The 21173-nt window shown below is 41.8% G+C and overlaps 1 protein-coding gene and 1 non-coding gene across 2 annotated transcripts in view; one reads left to right on the top strand and one right to left on the bottom strand.

The window, feature by feature from the left end:
* The window catches only part of ECT2L (epithelial cell transforming 2 like), a 95421-nt gene that overhangs the window by 28265 nt on the left and 45983 nt on the right, over positions 1-21173 (top strand). The window contains exons 4-8 of the mRNA XM_023191004.2: positions 315-567; positions 1749-1917; positions 4185-4320; positions 6573-6738; positions 11301-11429. Of these exons, the coding sequence (XP_023046772.1) occupies positions 315-567; positions 1749-1917; positions 4185-4320; positions 6573-6738; positions 11301-11429 (853 nt within the window). The remainder of the gene's footprint in view (positions 1-314; positions 568-1748; positions 1918-4184; positions 4321-6572; positions 6739-11300; positions 11430-21173) is intronic.
* On the bottom strand, positions 16295-16401 carry LOC111525570. The gene has a single exon (XR_002726150.1). It is a non-coding gene; the product is annotated as a U6 spliceosomal RNA (small nuclear RNA).

Here is a 21173-nt window from a genome sequence, read left to right on the forward strand (position 1 = left end):
GCAGGAGAATGGCGTGAACCCAGGAGTTGGAGCTTACAGTGAGCCGAGATCGCGACACCGCACTCAAGCCTGGGTGACACAGCGAGACTCCATCTCAAAATAAATACATAAAATAAAATAAAATAAAATAAAATGTTTTCAAAAACGTTATATTTTATGTAAACCTTGTAGAACAAATGGATTTGCATACAAATTCTCAGATTTTTGTACCAGAAATCTTAGGGTAATGAAAAAGTATCTGTGTACCTGAAAATATTATTGCTAGAAAACTGTCTGAAAACAATTTGTGACTCATCTTCCTCTTGTTTCTGAAGGATTGCTTATGGATGCCCAAATGCGTTAAGTTCGGGTGGTTTCTGCCCTATACTCCAACAGATAATGAGTATGGTGCTTGGAAGCGCCATTACATTGCCTGTGTGTCCCACTTAGACTGGCTGACACCTAGGGAGGCTGCTGCTACTTATGGGACGCTGAATGAACCCAAAACAGAAGATGAGGAACTACTGGAGAGACAAAGAGAAAAGTGCTTGAGGAAAAGAATTTGGGAGGAAATTGCACTACGTAACAGTAAGTAGCGTTTTAAACCTTTATATCTTATGTAAATATTGTAGAAACAAATGGATCACATACGAATTCCCACAGAGGTGGACAGCCCTGTCTTTCGCAGTACTCTGAGTGGCAGTCTTTATTTTCCAGATGAGCTTTTTTCTTTATTGTATATTTCAAGTTAATTGATGAGAAAAACAAAGATTTCAGACAAAATATGTAAGGTTAAATATCAGTGTCTCCATTGCGATTCTGGCTCCTTTTAGGCTTATAAGACCAAAAACAAAGAGCAGAAAGATGTTTGAATACGGATAAGAAGCAAATAAATAGGTTCAAAACAGAGGAACTGGGAGTGATGAAAAAAGGAAGAGAAATGAAAGTGAGAATGGAAGCAGGGAAAATGCCATTTAAAAAAGGAGAAAGAGGACATCTTTTTCCTCTCTTTTTAAAGCCTCTTTCAGTTATGCCCCCTATTTATTTAATTTATTTATTTATATATTTTTGAGACAGGGTCTCACTCTGTCACCCAGGCTGTGCAGTGGTGCGATCTCTGGCTCACTACAGCCTCAACTTCTGAGGCTCAAGTGATCCTCCCACCTCAGCCTCCCGAGTAGCTGGGACCACAGGTGCACACCACCATGCCCTGCTAATTTTTTGTATTTTTGTAGAGACAGGGTTTCTCCATGTTGGCCAGGCTGGTCCCGAATTCCTGGGCTCAATTGACCCACCCACCCTGGCCTCCCAAGGTGCTGGGATTCCAGGCGTGAGCCACGGTGCCCAGCCTCAGCTAGGCCTTATGCTTTACGCAGTGTGTAAAAGAAAACAGCAAAACTGATTTGAGTTCTCCCATGCTTTCTTCCCACTAACTCACCCTCCGGTGAGATTGTGACAAATAAGAAATTGCTTGAAGGCAAGAAGAAGGGCACAAATGAATGTGACATATATCAAAAGATTAACTGGTCTCCGCAAGAAAAGGGTTGCTTGTTCTCTGAGCTGTGTTTCTTGACCTGAAATGACTGGTAGCTCACAGCCACAGTGCCGAGAGGATGAGAAATCCAAACAGAGTACATGAAAATGGCTGTAATTATTGTCATTTGGAAACTTGCCCTGGTACAGCTTTATTTTTGATGCCTTTATCTGTGTGGACTTGGCTGGGAGAAGTATGAAGTAATCAGCCCCGCCTGCTGCTTTTTGTTTTTCAGAGGAGTTATTCAAAGTTAGACCCCCTTGGGTTAGTGGAACTTGCTGCTCTAGCGTGCTAAAGCCCAGAAGCCAACCACGCCTCTCCCAGACTGTAAGGGAGCGAGTGGGATTACGTGAAGCTTTGGAGAAACAGCTTGTTTTGACATCTTTAGAAATCTTGCCCAAGCGGTAAGCAAAATTCCATCTACTGACGGCTCAACACCATCCCAATACCAAACATTCACTCTAGAATAAATTTAGCTATCATGCAGAAATCTTGTGTAATTCTGTGGCTCATATCCTATGAAATATCAGTAAAGATAATTAATTTTCTAGAACAGTAGTCAAACATGCCTTCTGAAGAGGTAAACATATAACATCCAAAACTTACATTTTAAATATTCTTTTTTTTTTTTTTTTTGAGATGAGGTCTTGCCACATTGCCCAGGCTGGTGTCAAACTTGTGGCCTCAAGCGATCCTCCCACTATCCTCCCAAATAGCTGCGATTACAGGCATGTGCCACTGAGCCCAGCTTGACATATTCTCAACTCTGCATTGAAGCTATATTGTGGATGTAGTATATTTTCTGTATAAAGTTATTGAGCAAAAATAACATTTTTCCACAAGTGTTTTCTATGAAGTAAGAGTATCCAAATATAACTTCCACTTATATTTTTATGTACAAATATAATTCTCTTATTACCCAAAATAGAGAAACATCAGCTGCATTCAGTTACCAAATCACACTATACACTGAAATTACCAGAAATTCAATTCTATCTGACATTCATAACATCAGCATTGTGCATCTGCTTAGAATTTCTTTTTAAACTTTTTCTTTTCTTTTCTTTTTTTTTTTTTTTTTTTTGAGATGAAGTCTCACTCTGTCACCTAGGCTAGAGTGCAATGGCACGATCTCAGCTTATTGCAACCTCTGCCTCCTGGGTTCAAGCGATTCTTCTGCCTCAGGTTCCTGAGTAGCTGGGACTACAGGCGTGCACTACCATGCCTGGCTAATTTTTTTATTTTTAGTACAGATGGGGTTTCACCATGTTGTCCAGGCTGGTCTCGAACTCCTGACTTCAGGTGATCCACTGGTCTCGGCCTCCAAAAGTGCTGGGATTACAGGTGTGAGCCACCATGCCCAGCCAACTTTGAATTCTTGAGATCATATAATCTCACTCACCTATGTTTCAAATGAGGAAACTGAGGCCTAGGAAGGTGACATGACTTACCCACATGTCAAAGTGTCAAACACTAGAACCTAAAACTCTAAGATTCCAACACTTTTTCAACTTCACCCACTGGCGCTACATATGAATCTCTGTGTGTCTGAACATTTGTGAATGTGTGCATGTACATTTACTTGTTCAAGGCACATAAAGAATTTTAAGAGGCCAGGCATGGTGGCTCACGCCTATAATCCCAGCACTTTGGGAGGCCAAGGTGCAAGGATCACTTGAATTCAGGAGTTGGAGACCAGCCTAGGCAACGTAGTGAGACCCCATCTGCTGGGTGTGATGGCACACACCTGTGGTCCCAGTTACTCAGGAGGCTGAGGTGGGAGGATTGCTTGAGCCTGGGAAGTTGAGGCTGCAGTGAACTGTGAGGACCCAACTGCACTCCTGCCTGGGTGACAGAGCAGGACCCTATCACTTAAAAAACAAACAAACAAACAAACAAAATATATATATATATGGAATTTTAAGAAGCACAGGGAAGCCGGGCGCGGTGGCTCAAGCCTGTAATCCCAGCACTTTGGGAGGCCGAGACGGGCGGATCACAAGGTCAGGAGATCGAGACCATCCTGGCGAACACGGTGAAACCCCGTCTCTACTAAAAATACAAAAAAAAAAAAAAAAACTAGCCGGGCGAGGTGGCCGGCGCCTGTAGTCCCAGCTACTCCGGAGGCTGAGGCAGGAGAATGGCGTAAACCCGGGAGGCGGAGCTTGCAGTGAGCTGAGATCCGGCCACTGCACTCCAGCCCGGGCGGCAGAGCTAGACTCCATCTCAAATAAAAAAAAAAAAAAGAAGAAGCACAGGGAAGCCCCTGCTGCTGGTATTGTTGGAGGTGAGGGTGGCTGTGGAGAGAATGAAGATATTATTCAGGAACAACTGAGGCCTAGAAGGAAATTCACGATCTCTCAGCTACTTCTTTTTAAATATCTTTTTGAACTCCCAAATATGTCATTACATTCATTTACGAGCTAAGTAAGTTCTGAGAGACTGTTCCAGCATCCCACATGTGGCGGAGGAGAGGCTCAGAGAACAGATTTGGCCTCACCCCACCCAGGAGCTCCATTTGCTACTCTCCCCACAAAACACAGGGAGAGGCTAAGGGGGCCACGTGCCTTGTAGAATAGAGCTGATGCCCAGAGACATATGCTGCTTACTTACCAAAACTCAAGGCAAGAGAACATGAAAACTTCTCGTATTTCCTTTTTCTCCATACAAGCAATATTTCTGGAAGTCATTCCTACCCTTTATTATCAAAGAAATATTGGCATGGAGTTCATAAAAATGATGACAGCTCTTCATATGCTCTCCGGCCACACTTCATATTAATATCATCCCGGATTCCTGCGTATGAGGTAGAGTATGTTATGAGGCCAGTCCTGTCCTGATAGTTTTTTTTTTTTTTTTTCATCTTAGACTAGAGGGTGTGTGACAATCTTTTGGCCACCATGTTTATGAAAAATGATTCAGCTTCTAAAAGGAAAATCAAGCCAGGTGTGGTGGCACATACCTGTAGTCCCAGCTACTCAGAAGGCTGAGGTGGGAGGATCACTGGAACCCAGGAGGTGGAGGCTGCAGCGAACTGTGATCACACCACTGCACTCCAGCCTGGGCAACAAAGTGAGACTCTGTTTCTATAAAAAAATAAAAGGCCAGGTGCAGTGGCTCACACCTGTAATCCCAGCACTTTGGGAAGTCAAGGTAGGTGGATCACCTGAGGTCAGGAGTTCAAGACCAGCCTGGCCAACATGGCAAAACCCCATCTCTACTAAAAGTACAAAAAAAATAGCCGGGTGTGATGGTGTGCACCTGTAGTCCCAGCTACTCAGGAGGGTGAGGCATGAGAATCGCTTGAACTCAGGAGGTGGAGGTTGTAGTGATCAGGATACTGCACTCCAGCCCGGGTGACAGAGTAAGTCTGTCTCAAAACAAACAAACAAACAAAAAACAGAAGTGATAAAGGTAATCATAAATCAAAATTATTTTGAAAAAGCATTAAAGGCCCAAACTTTTAACTGAGGCCTTTTAACTGAGAGGTGACAACTTACTCAAGTGTCAAAGTTTCAAACACTAGAACCTAAATTCTGAATTCTAAATCCTAAAATTCCAGCACTCTTTTAGCTTCACCCATTGATGCTACATGTAGATCTCTGTGTCTGAACATTTGTGAGTGTGTGTGTGTGTGTGTGTGTATTAGTCCGTTCTCACTGCTATAAAGAAATACGCAAGACTGGGTAATTCATAAAGGAAAGAGGTTTAACTGACTCACAGTTTGACATGGCTAGGAGGCCTCAGGAAACTTACAGTCATGGCAGAAGGCTAAGGGAAAGCAAGGACCTTCTTCACATGCCAGCAGGAGAGAGAGCAATGGGCAGGGGAAATGCCACTTATGAAACCATCAGATCTCATGAAAACTCAGTGTCACGAGAACAGCACGCGGGAAACCGCCCCCATGATCCAAACATCTCCCACCAGGTCCCTCCCTCGACACACGGGGATTATGGGGATTACAATCCAAGATGAGATTTGGGTGGGGACACAGAGCCAAACCATATCAGTGTGCATGTCCAATAAATTTCTGTTGAATTTAATTTGTTGCACTTAATCCAAAAAAGGAGCATGCTGATTAAGAATTACTTTGAAACTTCTCTGAAATTCCCAAATAGTATTATGTAACCACCATCTCACAAAAGAACAATGTCAGAAATCTTGTTTGGTTTCTCTGTAATGAAGTGATATATTTTAATTTTAATATGAATAATATAAAAATAAAGTAAGCACAAAGACAATCTTTGTATCTATATATGTGAGTGTATTTGTATGTATATATGTGTATGTGTGTGAATATGCACACATAGAGACATATACTTAGAAAAGTTTCTATTTGTAACAAAATGACTCCTTTTAAGATATTAACTCACTTCTTCTGGGCATCTAGGAGTCAGCTCTAATCACTGATAACCGGTGAGCTCAGTGGATCCACATGAAAGCAAGATCAGAGCCTTAATCTCCATGTGGGCCATAGATAGTTTCCGCAGTGTTTAACAATGCATCATGCTGGCCGGGCATGGTGGCCCATACCTATAATCCCAACACTTTGAGCCAAGGCAGGAGGATTGCTGGTACTACAGGTGCATGCCACCACACCTGCCTAATTTTTTATTTTTTTGTAGAGACAGGGGTTTCACCATGTTGCCCAGGCTGGTCTCGAACTCCTGAGCTCAAGTTATCCAGCAGCCTCAGTCTCCCAGAGTGCTGGGATTACAAGTGTGAGCCACTGTGCTTGGCCACTATTACTTTTTAAAAGTTATTTGTATGTCTTTGTGCATGTTGTGCACAAAGATAAAAAGGCTAGAAGAAAATAATCTAAATTGTTAATAGTATTTATCTCTGAGTGGAGTTACATGTGTACTTAATTTTCTCCTCTTATAATTAGAAATAAACTAATTTTAATAGAAACCAATGAAGGAGGAAGCTTATCTTCTTCCATAATCTCTGAAAATTCTTTAGAAATCATGGCATATTTTGTATCCATTCTATTTCTTTCATTAATAAGTATTCTAAAATAGTGGGTCTCAGCTCCTGCAGCTTTGGTTTCATTCTCCAGATGCTAGTGGAGAGCGTGAAGGCTGGTGTCGTTTCTGTGGTATATGAACACAGCATAACCTTGGAGAGCCTGCTGTATCTGATAGAAAAAGCTCTGGACGGGAGGAAGGCACAGAGCATGGGAATATTTAGCGATGGAGATAGCAGAGAAATCAATTTACTCCAAGGTAGGCCTGGGGACTGACGATGAACAACCATGCAACTTCGTGCTGTGCAGTGTGTCCACAGTATGACTTTCGGAGGACTATTTCAGTTCCAAGTTGCTAAGATGTATTGATTTTTTGGCTTTATGAAAAAAGTGAAGCTTTTATTTATTTATTTATTTATTTATTTTTTTGGTTCAGGTTCTCTTTCTGTCACCCAAGCTGGAGTGCAGTGGTGTGATCACGGCTCCCTGCAGCCTGGACTTCCCAGGCTCAAGTGATCTACCCACCTCAGCCTCCTGAGCAGCTGGGACCACAGGTATGTGGTGCCACGCCCAGCTAATTTTTGTATTTTTTGTAGCGGTGGGGTTTCTCCATGTTGCCCATGCTGGTCCCAAACTCCTGGGCTCAAGTGACTCTCCTGCCTTAGCCTCTTGAAGTGCTGGGATTACAGGGGTGAGCCACCACACTCTGACTTGAAGCAATTTTTTTGATGACCGTTTTTTAAATTTTGATTAAAGAAACAGGTTACTGTCTTAACGATTTTGAAGTGTGCAGTTCAGTATTGTTGGTTCACATTGCTGTGAAACAGATCTCCAAAAATTTTCCATCTTGCAAAACTGAAGCACTGTGCCCACTGAAAACAAACTTCTCTCTCTCGTTTCCACAGGCCTGGCAACCACCATTCCACCTTGTTTCTGTGAATTTGAGTATTTTAGATACCTCTTATAGGGGAACCACACAGTATTTGTCTTGTCTTCTTGTGAATTGCTTTTTTTTTTGAGACAGAGTCTCGCTCTTGTCGCCCAGGCTGGAGTGCAGTGGCACAATCTCAGCTCACTGCAACCTCTCTCTGCCTCCGGGATTCAAGTGATTCTCCTGCCTCAGCCTCCCAAGTAGCTGTGATTACAGGTGTCCACCACCATGCCTGGCTAATTTTTGTATTTTTAGTAGAGATGGGGTTCCACCATGGTGGCCAGGCTGCTCTTGAACTCCTAACCTCCAGTGATCCACCTGCCTCAGCCTCCCAAAGTGCTGGGATTACAGGCATGAGCCACTTTGCCTGGCTGTGACTGGCTTATGTCACTTAGTATAATGTCCTGAAAGGTCATCCGTGTTGTATGTGTTCCTTTTAAGGGCATATATACAGCATGTTTTGTTTACCTGTTCATCCACTGATGGACACTGGGTTGCTTCCACTCTATTGTTGAATATGGGTATGCAACCATCTCTTTGAGATCCTGCTTTCAATTCTGGATATGTACCAGAAGTGAGATTGATAGATTATATGATGGTTCTATTTTTACCTTTTAAAAAAATCTCCAGCCCGCTGCAGTGGCTCACACCTATAATCCCAACACTTTGGGAGGCTGAGGTGGGTGGATCACCTGAGGTTGGGAGATTGAGACCAGCCTGACCAACATAGAGAAACCCTGTCTCTACTAAAAATACAAAATTAGCTGGGTGTGGTAGTGCATGCCTGAAATCCCAGCTACTCGGGAGGCTGAGGCAGGTGAATTGCTTGAACCCGGGAGATGGAGGTTGCAGTGAGCCAAGATCGTGCCACTGAACTCCAGCCTGGGCAATAAGAATGAAACTCCATCTCAAAAAAAAAAAAAAAAAAAAAAGAAAGAAAGAAAAAGAAATCTCAATGCTGTTTTTCCATAGCAGTTGCATCATTTCCTAATCCCACCAACAGTGCACAAGGGTTACAGTCTCTACACATCCCACATCCTTGCCAACACTTATTTTCTGTGTGTATCTGTGCTTTTTATTTATTTATGTTTTGTTTTGTTTTGTTGGTTGTTTTTGGAGACAGAGCCTTGCTCTGTTGCCCAAGGTGAAATGCAGTGGCGTGATCATAGCTCACTGTAGCCTCGAACTCCTAGGCTCAAGTGATCCTTTTTCCTCCGCGTCCTGAGTAGCTGATGCACACCATCATATCCAGCTAATTTCTATGTTTATTTTTTAGAGATGGGGTCCCACTATATTGTCCAGGCTGGTCTGGAACACCTAGCCTCAAGCAATCCTTCCACCTCAGCCCCCAACATGATGGGATTACAGGTGTGAGCCACCATGCCTAGCCTTTTTTTTTTTTAATAGTAGCCATCCTAATGGATGTAATATCTCATTGTGGTTTTGATTTGCATTTCTCTGGTTAGTGATGTCAAGCATGTTTTCATAGGCTTGTTGGCCATTTGGTTATCTTCTTTAGAGAAATGTCTATTCATGTCCTTTGCACATTTTTAAAAAGTAGGTTATTTGATTTTTTTCACTGTTGAGTTAGAGTTCATATATTCCAAATATTAACCCCTTATCAAATATATGATTTGCAAATATTTTCTCCCATTACATAGATTTCATTTTCACTCTGTTGATTGTACACTTTGATGCACAAAAGTTTTAAATTTGATGAAAGTGCAGCAATTTTAATAGCAAATACCAAGATCTATAAATTGGTATACACTAACATTTATTATATTCCTAGTTGGCTTATACTACAAAGGAAAGGAATGGCTGATATCGTCAACTTGTTACAGGGCAGCTATCAAAAATCTCAATGGGGTGGAGCATGGTGGCTCACACTTGTAATCCTGACACTTTGGGAGGCCGAGGTAGGTGGCTCTCTTGAGCCCAGGAGCCCACACCAGCCTGGGCAACATGGCGAAACCCCATCTCTACAAAAAAATACAAAGAAATTAACTGGGTATGGTGGCACACACCTCTGTAGTCCCAGCTACACCTTGGGAGGCTGAGGTGGGAGGATCCCTGGAGCCCAGCGGGGCGGAGGTTGAAGTGAGCCATTGAACCACTGCACTCCAGTCTGGGCTACAGAACAAGACCTGGCCTTAAAAAAAACAAAAACAAAAACCAACCAAAAACCCCCAACCCCCTGCCCCTCAAAACAAACCTCAATGGTTACTTTTTTTCAGGAGAAAGAGATGATGAATGTTTTAGAAGTAAATATCTAGTTTCTATTCTTATAACTTACATTCTTCCTTGCTTACACTTAAAGTAAAATTGTTTTAAAACTTACTCAAATGAAATCTTCCATCATTGTGGGATAAGGGGAGAGAAGGAATAAGATGGTCCCAGATATGGCTGGAGTAAACCAGCAAAATGGCAAAGTGAGTCCCTGAGTCACCTGTCAAATTGCCATCTCTGTGGTTGGGACTTCATGTACTTGGAAAGTTTCAGTGAAATTTATCATTGGCAGAAATGAATTGTCTTTTGTTTCACTTTACCTCACTTCTGGTTTTCCCTGTTTAGCTTATCTGTGCCTAGGGCAAGTTGTGTTTCAGATCGTTTTTCTATGTCCTCCCAAAGTAAAGCACAGATACTATTTGTTTGGGGTTTAAATGTATAATGACATAGTAACTCTTCTCTAAATGGTGCAGAGATATTGGCAAGTTTATATGATGGGAGTAAGTTTATCTTGTGTAGAATGTCCTATTAGAGTTTCTTGATCTCAGCCTTTTTGTTCTCCAGGTAAGAAAAGTTTTCAAACTCTGCCTTTTCCTTATTCTGGGTGTTTTTCTGCTTTTTTGTTTTTTTGTTTTGTTTTGAGATGGAGTCTCACTCTGTTGCCCAGGCTGGAGTACAGTGCCCCAATCTCGGCTCACTGCAACTTCCGCCTCCAGGGTTCAAGCGATTCTTCTGCCTCAGCCTCCTGAGTAGCTGGGACTGCAGGCATGCGTCACCATGCCCAGCTAATTTTTGTATTTTTAGTAGAGATGGGGTTTCACCATATTGGCCAGGCTGATCTCGAACTCCTGACCTTGTGATCCGCCTGCCTCGGCCTCCCAAACTGTTGGGATTACAGGCATGAGCCACCGCTCCTGGCCCTTATTTTGTTTTTTTTTTAAGCAACAGTAACAGTGACAAAATACCTCAAACAACTAGTTTCCTTCTATATAATTGTGGTGTTTTCCCAAAAGCTTTTGCTTTCAAAACAACATCAAAACAAAGTCGGCTACCCTGTCACATGAAGAAGTCCTTTCTCCCTCCCAGTGGGAGGGAGTGAAACACCAGAATTCTTTGCCTGTTTTCATTTCATCACCAGAGCCTGGGAATGTGGAGTTTCCAGGACTCCTTTAGAAATGGGTCCAGACCCATGCAGCTTAGCGGAATCATCACACAGAATTGTCGGGAAGTGAGAGAAAAGGAGAGTTTCAGTTGATGGTTACCATCTCTGGGAGCCTTACTTCTGCTCTGCACTATTTATTTTTTGATTGACAATCCTGGGAAACAGTTCTACTTTGGAACTTGGTTGCAAAGTCCCATGACTTGCTGGCCATCCACCCTAAACCCTGCATGCGCCTGATATCTTACCCTGCTGCACAGTGGAGGCAGAAATGCAATATCGTAAACCTGAGTGCATACTGTCCAATTCCAGGATGTGAAGGAGAACAGGGCTATGGTGATGGCCCCGACATGGTGCAGGAGGAAGCAGAGATGCCTCAGGTATCTTGGTCTTATAGGCAGATGGCATTTTGATTTTGTGCTTACATTTTCACAAACTGCTAATAATTTCTGTTCAGGATTATGTTATAAACTAATATGACATTTTGATTTTTTTTTCTCAGGCTATAAAATTGGTGTTAAAAATGTACTGAGGCCTGAAGTGAGAGATTTCTGGGAGAAATTAGGAAGCTATGTGGCCACTGAAGAAGAAGGGGGTCACGTGGACTTCTTCGTGCCCCTTGGAGCATCAGGTTAGCTCGGAACACCTCATAGAGAGACGGTGGCCTTGCCACGTCATGGGGATATGTTGTGAATTATTGAAATGCCCCTGGGTCAAATGATTCAGTCACATTTCATGCTTCCATTTCTTTTTCTTTATACTTCACATATCCAGGTATTTCAGGAAAGTAGCAGTGAGGGATAGTGATGAGAGTAACCTGTCTCTGCAGAAATACAGTCCCTAAATGGCAAGACCCAGCAGCATTATTTATATTTAATCTGGAAAACACAATAGAACCAGCATCCAGGATATAAGGGAAGGTGCCTGACCATCATAGGAGCCATAATCATTCAATCCGAGAAAACACCCCCTGCCGCCTTCTGAACCTGGAGTAGGCATGACCTTTGGTGACCAAGAACCTGAACTTGAGTTCCATCCATATCATCGTTTAGCTTTGTGGCATTAGGCAAACTTGTGGACCTCCATTTCCTCATAAGAAATTTAGAACATTAGTATCTTAGTGTGTCTTAAGGACTTGTGAATATCAAGATGACATAAATACTTAAATAATAAATATAGTATATATTCTTAGATAATATTAAAAACAGCGAAGTGCTTTATAAAGATGAGTATGGCTAATGACTACGGTTGCTGATATCATTTTTAAGTGGCTGCCTGTCTAGAATCAGCAACTGTGATTCAAAGTTGATTTCTATGCTTGAAGAGAAACTTCAGAAGCATTAAGTCACATTCACTCTCTGGAGATCTGTTCAGTAAAAGCTCTGTATTCATGGACAATGTTTTACCAAGCAGAGCAGGGGAGGGGGAATGTGAAATTAAATTATCTCATGCTGTTTTGTTGTTGTTGTTGTTGTTAGCCATTCCTTGGGGAACTGTGAGTTTTAAAATTCTTTCTACTCTTCAAATTTCACAGGACTGTTGGACATATGCAAAGCAAGCCCCTGGCAGGCTTCAATCAGGGGACAGGAAAAAAAAGAATGGGAAAGAATTTTTTAAAACATGTAAATAATTTTACAAAGTTATTCCAGTTATATATATATATATATATTTCTTAAATCTCAATTATGTAGAAAATACGCTGGTCGGGTGTGGTGGCTCACGCCTGTAATCCCAGTACTTTGGGAGGCCAAGGTGGGCAGATCAACTGAGGTCAGGGTTCAGGACTAGCCTGGCCAACATGGCGAGACCCCATCTCTACTAAAAATAGAAAAAATTAGCTGGGTGTGGTGGTGGGTACCTGTAATCCCAGCTACTCAGGAGGCTGAGGCAGGAGAATCTGCCGGGAGGCAGAGGTTGCTGTGAGCCAAGAGCACACCACTACACTCCAACCTGGGCAACAGAGTGAGACTCTGCCTCAGAAAAAAAAAAAAAAAGAAAATACGCATAGAAAAATCTAAAAGGAAGTATACCAAAATATTAACAGCACCTATTTCTAGATGTGTTTTATAATTTTTCTACTTTTCTACTTTTGAACTTAGTTTCAAAGGTTACAAAGAATTGGATGGTGTGATCTCATTGTTTACAACATGCGTGAGTTGGTGTATGTATTTATAGAAAAAGATTTGGAAGGATGTATACCAAAGTGTTGACACTAGTTGGATATAAGTGAGTTTTCCTTTCTTTTTTCTCCCTTTAACTTATTTTGTCTCAATTTCCTGTAATGAACTAATATTACTTTTATAATAAGAACAAAACAAATATTTTAAGGGAAGAAGAAAGGACTTGGGAAAGTATTGAAAGGCAGAATAAGAATAAAGGGGGGAAAGTAGATTCAGTGACATAAAAATTATCTCAAGTGAAACTTAATGACACTCAAAAAATAGGCTTCCCATCACCATTCTGGGCCCCAAAATTCTCATCAAATGTAATATTCACCTGGATGCATCAAAGATCATTGACTTCTCAGTCCAAATATCTGTTTTCCACCACTTCAGGCATCCCTCTTAGGCTTGTCAGCCCAGTAGCTGTATCACCCCTAAAATCTTGATTTCAAGTATTTATCTTTGAGAACCATTTTCAAATTATGTACTCAAATACCCCCACCGCAGCAATTCTTTTCGTCTTTTTTTTTTCCCCCAGATGGAGTATCACTCTGTCGCCCAGGCTGGAGTGCAGTGGTGTGATCTCGGCTCACTGCAACCTCCACCTCCCGGGCTCAAGCGATTCTTCTCAGCCTCCCAAGTAGCTGGGACTACAGGCATGCGCCACCACACCCAGCTAATTTTTGTAATTTTAGTAGAGACAGGGTTTCACCATATTGGCCAGGCTGGTCTAGAACTTCTAACCTCATGATCCGCCCACCTCAGCCTCCCAAAGTGCTGGGATTACAGGCATAAGCCACCACACCTGGCCCAGCAATTCTTTATCTAAGATCTCCAGCCTACACGCTCCAACTTTTTCACTATCAGCACGTCTTCATTTTTGCTTTCTTCCTTGTTAAACTTGGATTTAATGGCCCAACTTTATCATCACTCCCTTGCTAAGAATCTGAACTTCCTTGTCTTTTTTGGGTAAATCCCAATTCATTTGGCTAAATCCCAATGTTAGTTAAAACACAACTCTCTGCACACGCTATACCTGTGGGTACTAAAGCAGCTTTAAAGACTGTTGGAGTAAGTGATACAACTGTTCTGATTGGTCTAACTTCACTTTGGTGACATAACTGTCAAGTGGGATTGCAACACTGATGAGCAATTTCCTTGGTAAATTCATTTTCACACTCTTTGAGATGACAATTTTATCTCTCCTCTTTAGACAATCTTTCAATAACCCTGTCTCTCAGCTTTGACCTCACCTTTTACTGCCCTGAGAAAACAGAATCATATGGGAACTCCCTAATTTTCCCCTCACCATGGAATCCATCACTAGCTCCACCTCTTACTTTTTATTCTGTCTCCCTTTCTGCCTTGATGGAAGCAGCACCCGTCTCAAACAAGATCAGATACTGCACTTGGAATCTAGCCCATTGCCTTTCATCTTCTCTAGACTTCCTACATCCAATCCTCTCCTATGCCCTCATGTCTCTCTTTATTGGATTGTTTCTATCAAACAGAAACACCTGTAGTATCTCCTGTCTTTTAAAAAAATAAAAGGACAACAAGCTTTCCCTCGCCACTTTTTAAATTGACAAGACCAGAGGTTCTCAGACATGAGCGTGCATCCATATCACCTAGAGGGCTGGTTAAACTACACATTGCTGGGTCCCACGCAGAGTTTCAGACTCAGTTAAGTCTGGGGTGGGGCTGGAGAATTTTCCCTTCTATCAAGTTTCCAGATTATGTTGACGCTGTTGCTTCAAGGCCTTCCTTCCTCACCTCCCACACTCTCCTCAAGCTCCTCCAATGGGTCTCTGTCTCTACTGGCACTGCTTTTGGAGGACTGTAAGTGACTTCCATGTGCTCAAATCCAGTGGTCCCTGCTCCATTCCCATCTCACTTTGACTTCTTGGAAGCATCTGATGCAGAGGAACGCCCCTTCTTGAAATACTCCTTCTCTTGGTGTCCGTAATACCACCCACTCCCCGTTTCCTCCTACCTCAGCGCCCTCTTGTCTCCTTTGCAGGTTCTTCTTTCTCTGCAAGATCCTTAAATATTCCCTATGGCTTGATCCTAGCCTCTCTCCTTTCCCACATACGCACTGTCCTCCCTAGGCAGTCTCACTACTCCTATGTGTATTAGTCTGTTCTCACGCTTGGTCCGTTCTCATGCTGCTATGAATAACTGCTGGAGACTGGGTAATTTATAAAGGAAAGAGGTTTAATTGACTCACAGTTCTGCATGACTGGGGAAGCAAACACGTCCTTCTTCACATAGCGGCAGGAGGGAGAAAAATAAGAGCTGAGCAAAGGAGGAAGCCCCTTATAAAACCATCAGATCTCATGAGAACTCACTCGCTCTTACGAGAAGAGGATGGGGAGATTGCCCCCTTAATTCAATTATCTCCACCTGATCCCACCCTTGACACATGAGGATTATTACAATTCAAGATGAGATTTCGGGTGGGGACACAGCCAAACCATATCACTATGACTCTAAATGTAATTTGTGTGCTGAGAACCCTGAAATTTATGTCTCCAGCTCTGAAATCTCTGAGCTGCAGACTCATATCTAATTCCCACTTGGAATCTTCATACTGGATGTTTAATTTTCACATTTAATAGACACCTCAAAGTTAAATCAGACCCTTAATTGCCTCCCCAGCACCAAACCTACCCCTTCCCCAGATTCCTCAGTAAAAATATCATTCAACAGTTACTGCATAAGCCAAAAATCTGAGAATCTGAGACTCATTCTTTTTGGCATTAAAAACATTTCTAAATATAATTAATATACAATAAACTGTGCATAACTAAAGTGTGCAATTGACTAAATTTTGACATATGTATGCTTATCCCATGAAACCATAAGAAAAATCAAGAAAATGAACATATTCATTGCCCCCAAAAATTTCCTCATGCCATTCCATAATTTCTCTCTCCTGCTTCTCCCCACCCCCAACCTGAGGCAACCACTGGTCTTTCTTTCACGTATATTAGTTTTCATCTTCTGGAATTTTCCTTTTTTTTTTTTTTTTTTTGAGACAGGGTCTGCTTTGTTGCCCAGGCTGGAGTGCAGTGGTGAAATCAAGGCTCAGTGCAGCCTCGACTTCCTGGGGTCAAGTGATCCTCCCACCTCAGTCTCCTGAGTAGCTGGGACTACAGGCACACAACACCACACTTGGTTAATTTTTTTATTTTTAGTAGAGACAGGGTCTTCCTATGCTTCCCAGGCTGGTCTTGAGCTCCTAGGCTCAAGCAATTCTCCTTCCTCAGCCTGCTGGGATCACAGACGTGCGCCATCCCACCTGGCCTAGAATTTTCCTTTTCCTTTTTTCTTTTTTAATATGGAACATTTCAAAAATTTGCAGGTCATCCATGTGCAGAGGCCATACTAATCTTCTCCGTATTGTTCCAATTTTAGTATATGTGCTGCCAAAGTGAGCACTGACCTAGAATCTTCTATAAATGGCATCATACAGTATGTATTATCTGTCTGACTTTCTTCACTCAATCATTATTTTAGATTTATCCATCCGATGCATGTATCAATGTCTCCTTTTTACTACTGGGAATTATTACATTGTACATGTATACTACAATTTGTTTATCCATTAATTTGTTGATAGATAAATTTGAGTTCTTCCTGGTTTCTGCTTTTACAAATAAAGCTTCTATGAACATATGCTTTCATTTCTCTTGGATGAATACCTGGGAGTAGAGTGGCAAGGTTATATGTAGGTGTATCTTTAACTTTATAAAAACACCAGCTAAACTGATTTCCAAAGTGACTTTAGCATTTTACATTTCCACAAGCAGTATCTGAGAACTCTAGCAGCCCATCATTCTAACACTTGGTATGGCCAGTCTTTTTAATTTTAGCCATTCAGGTGGGTATGTGGTGGTATCTCATTGTGGTTTTAATTTGCATTTTCCTAATGACTAATGATGCTCAAGATCTTTTCATATGCTTATTTGCCATTCTTTTGACCATCTTTTTTTTTTTTTTTTTTTTTTTTTGAGGCAGAGTCTTGCTCTGTCGCCCGGACTGGAGTGCAGTGGCCGATCTCAGCTCACCGCAAGCTCCGCCTCCCGGGTTTACGCCATTCTTCTGCCTCAGCCTCCCGAGTAGCTGAGACTACAGGCGCCCGCCACCTCGCCCAGCTAGTTTTTGTATTTTTAGTAGAGACGGGGTTTCACCGTGTTAGCCAGGATGGTCTCGATCTCCTGACCTCGTGATCCGCCCGTCTCGGCCTCCCAAAGTGCTGGGATTACAGGCTTGAGCCACCGCGCCCGGCCTCTTTTGACTTTCTTAACCATCTAGCCACATTGGAGCTTTGCTCTGTATAAAACTTTATTCTGACTTCTTCCCAGAAAAGGACGCTTTTGGGAAGACAAGGGGCTCCACTTTTCCCATCTTACTGTAGTGCCTATGCCCATGAAGCTTAACATGTGAATAAAACTTCAGGAGAATTTGGATATTTCTGGGATAAGATGGGGATCTCTGACGTTTCTTGTAAGAGGCTCAGGGTGAGAAAGTCCCCTGGGGATGGGTCATAGGGCAGAAGATGAGGTTGGGGGAAATTAGTGGAAATAACTTGAGGAAGCTAAATTTTGTTCAAAGTGGAATGTGAATAAGCAGAGCTACTTAAAGCATATTGCCATGGAAAACATAGATGCCGCATTATTAAAGAAATGTTTGAAAATGCTGTTGGATCATGAGGATTCTCAGCTTCTACCCACAGCCTGCCTCTCCCCAACATTGTCGCCGCCTGACTTCTCTGAAGGCTGTAGCCCTCCCATGCTTCACATTATTGCTGCTTTTTGATTAGCTCCCTGGGGCACTTAGAAGGGCAGAGGGAAGGGGGACTGGGCTGGGTTGAGGGTACACTTTCCTCCGCCTCCAGGAGTCAGTCCACCATTTGCAGTGTGAAAGCTGTCCTTAGGGGAACACCTTCCTAGTACACAGATTTGAAAAATGTCAATCAACATGATTCAATTCTAAACCAAAGATTTAAATATAGCATTGGTGTATAATTTTAGAATTTGCTTTTGTTATGCAGGCAGTTGATAAAGTACAGTGCAGGGAACTGTTATTTAACTGTACAATGTGTCTTCATAGTCCACGCCTAGATAGTTGAGATTTTATTTTTTCATGTTAGTTGTACCTCAGTACATATGGTGTTTGGTATTCGTCCTTGCCTTTTTTTATGCCTCATTTCTACTATATTAAAAGGCAAAGTATACAATTTCTATTTCTTTGGCATTTAAGGTTAGACACGTTAGTTTTTCAGAGTGCCAAATACACATTGTTAACCTCTAGGCAATAGTATGTGGAGGATGAAAGTATGAATTATGCAGAGTAAATTGTTAATCTGATTTCTTCACTTTGGAAAAAGTGCTACACATACATAATTTAATTAGAATAAAGCTTTGCATTTAAACACATTTGATATTTAAACTCCAATCACTTATTTTTAGAAAATTGCTAAGCATCCTTAATGTATTTCCACATAGATAAGCTTCATAGTATAGGCCAAAAAATGTAGAATGATTCAACTCTGTTGTGTCCTAGATTTGAGGCCCTACTGTGCATATACCACGTTCTGTAGACAATCCAATCTAACCCTGAACCTAGAGATAAAGAATTGTGATTGTTATCCAAGATAGGACCAAGGAGAGCCCTGTTTAGGGAAGTACAGACAAAAGTGTTATTGGGTTCAAAGGAGGGAGAGAGCACATCAATTATGGAAATTAGTTGAGGCTTAGTAGATACTGTAGCGGATGGACTTGAAAGGATGGATACACTTTCATTAGCTCCAGGTTGGGAAAAGTTGTTCCAGGCAGGTAGTGGTCAGAGCCCTGGTAAGGTGTGGCTGTAAGGAAGCTGTGGCTAAGGTTACGGTAAATACAGGGACACAGTGTCCCCTAGTATGATTGGAAACACACGGTTTTTAAAGTGAGGTAAATTGGGAGAAAATGACAATTCTAATGACAGTAGCCAGCACCTGTGGTGTACCGTTTTCTCAGCTGTCAGACATTGTATAAGGTGCTTTACATATGGAATCTCTTTTAATCTGGAAAAGTGGGTCAGTCCTGTTTTTGTTGGAGAGCTTTTCACGAAAGAGCAATATCATGAGGGCTGTGATTAAAGCAGACTTGTACAGAAATAAAGCACAGGGAAAGGCAGAAGGCAGAGAGAGCACTCAAGAGGCTGTCTGTATGTTCTCTGCAAGAAGTAATGACAGCCTGAATTATTCCATGGTGAACATAAGTGAGAATGCAAAGTTGCTACCTAATTGAGCTGCTAACCAATAGAGTTGCTGAACTAAAATTTGGCCCAAGAAGGCCTCCATATTTGCATACTTGCATTCTTAGGTATGATCTGTGACCTAGCTTACTAGGTAAGGCCTCCATATTTGCATACTTGTATTCTTAGGTATGAGCTGTGACCTAGCTTACTAGGTAAGCAAACTGAAAACCTAGTGAATGCTTCCGTAACAATAGCTGAGTCTCAGCTAATCATGCAGCTACACTTCAGGCACTCACAGGCAGACAGCTGTTCAAATGGTGTTCAAATCCAGCTGTTTCCGTACCTTGTTTCTTTTTTCTGTACATCATTTTCCTTTTACTGGCCCTAAATCTTAACCAACCATGAGGCAGACCAGAGTCTCTCTGAATCTGTTCTGATTCTGGGAGCTTCCTGGTTCAAGAATTTTGTTTCCCTTGCACAGTTAATATCTGTTAAATTGAATTTGTCTACAGGTTTTCTTTTAACAGTAGGAATCCAAATGCACTTAAAACTTGAGTTGGTAGTGTGCTAAACATTTTATTTTCTAACTCAAAACACATTAGTGGAATCTTGAGGCCCTAGATGACCTATGCTCTGGCCTAAGTTCCTTCCTTGAGATATGGAAACCATGAGTCAATGAGGCCTAAATCCCTTCATGCTATCTGAGACAGAAACCTGGAGGCAGAGCAGACTCTTCCTTCCCCGTCATCCTTTCCATCTTATCAATCTCCAGCCAACTGCGGATCAGACTGTTGATTTCCTTTCATGTTTCATGTACCAAAGCTTCTCCAAGAAGCTCTGATTCTTGAATGTTCAAGTTTTAAACTACTGTGAAATACTAATCGCAGTATTAACTGTCTTGCAGATTCCATTGTGATTGGATTTTGGGTTGGTCTTGCAGTCTTCGTGATTTTTATGTTTTTTGTGCTGACCTTGCTGACCAAGACAGGAGCCCCACACCAAGAGTAAGTTTGGGCTGTTCCTAAATGTCTCTTAAGCCTCACAGGAGACGGAGGAAATGGAAACTACTACACAGGGGTGGAGGTGCTTCCAGTGGATGAAGAGAAGGGGGTGGTTATGGATTTGCTGTCTGAACCCAGATGCCTGTGGATTGGATCCAACTATTCTCCTGCTTTTTGTTTCTTGCGTCTTGGGCTTATTTTCAAGTGGACTTTTATGAAATTGGGTTTCTTGGTCCTTTCCTATAGTCTTAATGATGATGCGGGGCTGATTTTTACATTGAAATGTTTATTAATTACAATGTATTTTATCCATATTCCCAAAAGGATTTAGATGATTCACCATATTAAAAACAATGGAAAAGATAATGGCAAAATAGGATGAAAACCAGTTTTAAAAATTATTTCAAGAAGCAGAGTAATAGTTGTTCCTGGATACTCAACTCAATTAACTATTGACAATGATTAATACATTTAACAGAGTTTTCTTGAAACCAGGATACAAAGGCCAACACTGTGGTTTACATAATTCTCATAACATGGTAGGACTTATGATGATGCTACACTTTGGATTGAAGTATTACATGAGTGCTTAAAGAACACTGAGAAACATCAAAAAGCATTTGTTCACTAATGGCTTGTAAAAAATTCAGAAATATCTTAAAGGATTTATATATTTTATACCAAATTTTTAATAAAAGGGAAAACAGATAATATTCAATACCTTATTAGTCAGCACCAGCAGGCAACAGTAATTAAAAGAGTTTTTGGCTGGTATGGTGGCTCCAGCCTGTAATCCCAGCACTTTGGGAGACCAAGGCAGGCAGATCAGTTGAGTCCAGGAGTTCAAGACCAGCCTGGCTATGGTGAAACCCTGTCTCTATTAAAAATACAAAAAATTAGCAGGGTGTGGTGGAGGGTACCTGTAATCCTAGCTACCTGGGAGGCTGAGGCACAAGAATCACTTGA

Source organism: Piliocolobus tephrosceles, chromosome 5, assembly GCF_002776525.5.
Source record: "Piliocolobus tephrosceles isolate RC106 chromosome 5, ASM277652v3, whole genome shotgun sequence".
NCBI classification, from domain to species: domain Eukaryota; kingdom Metazoa; phylum Chordata; class Mammalia; order Primates; family Cercopithecidae; genus Piliocolobus; species Piliocolobus tephrosceles.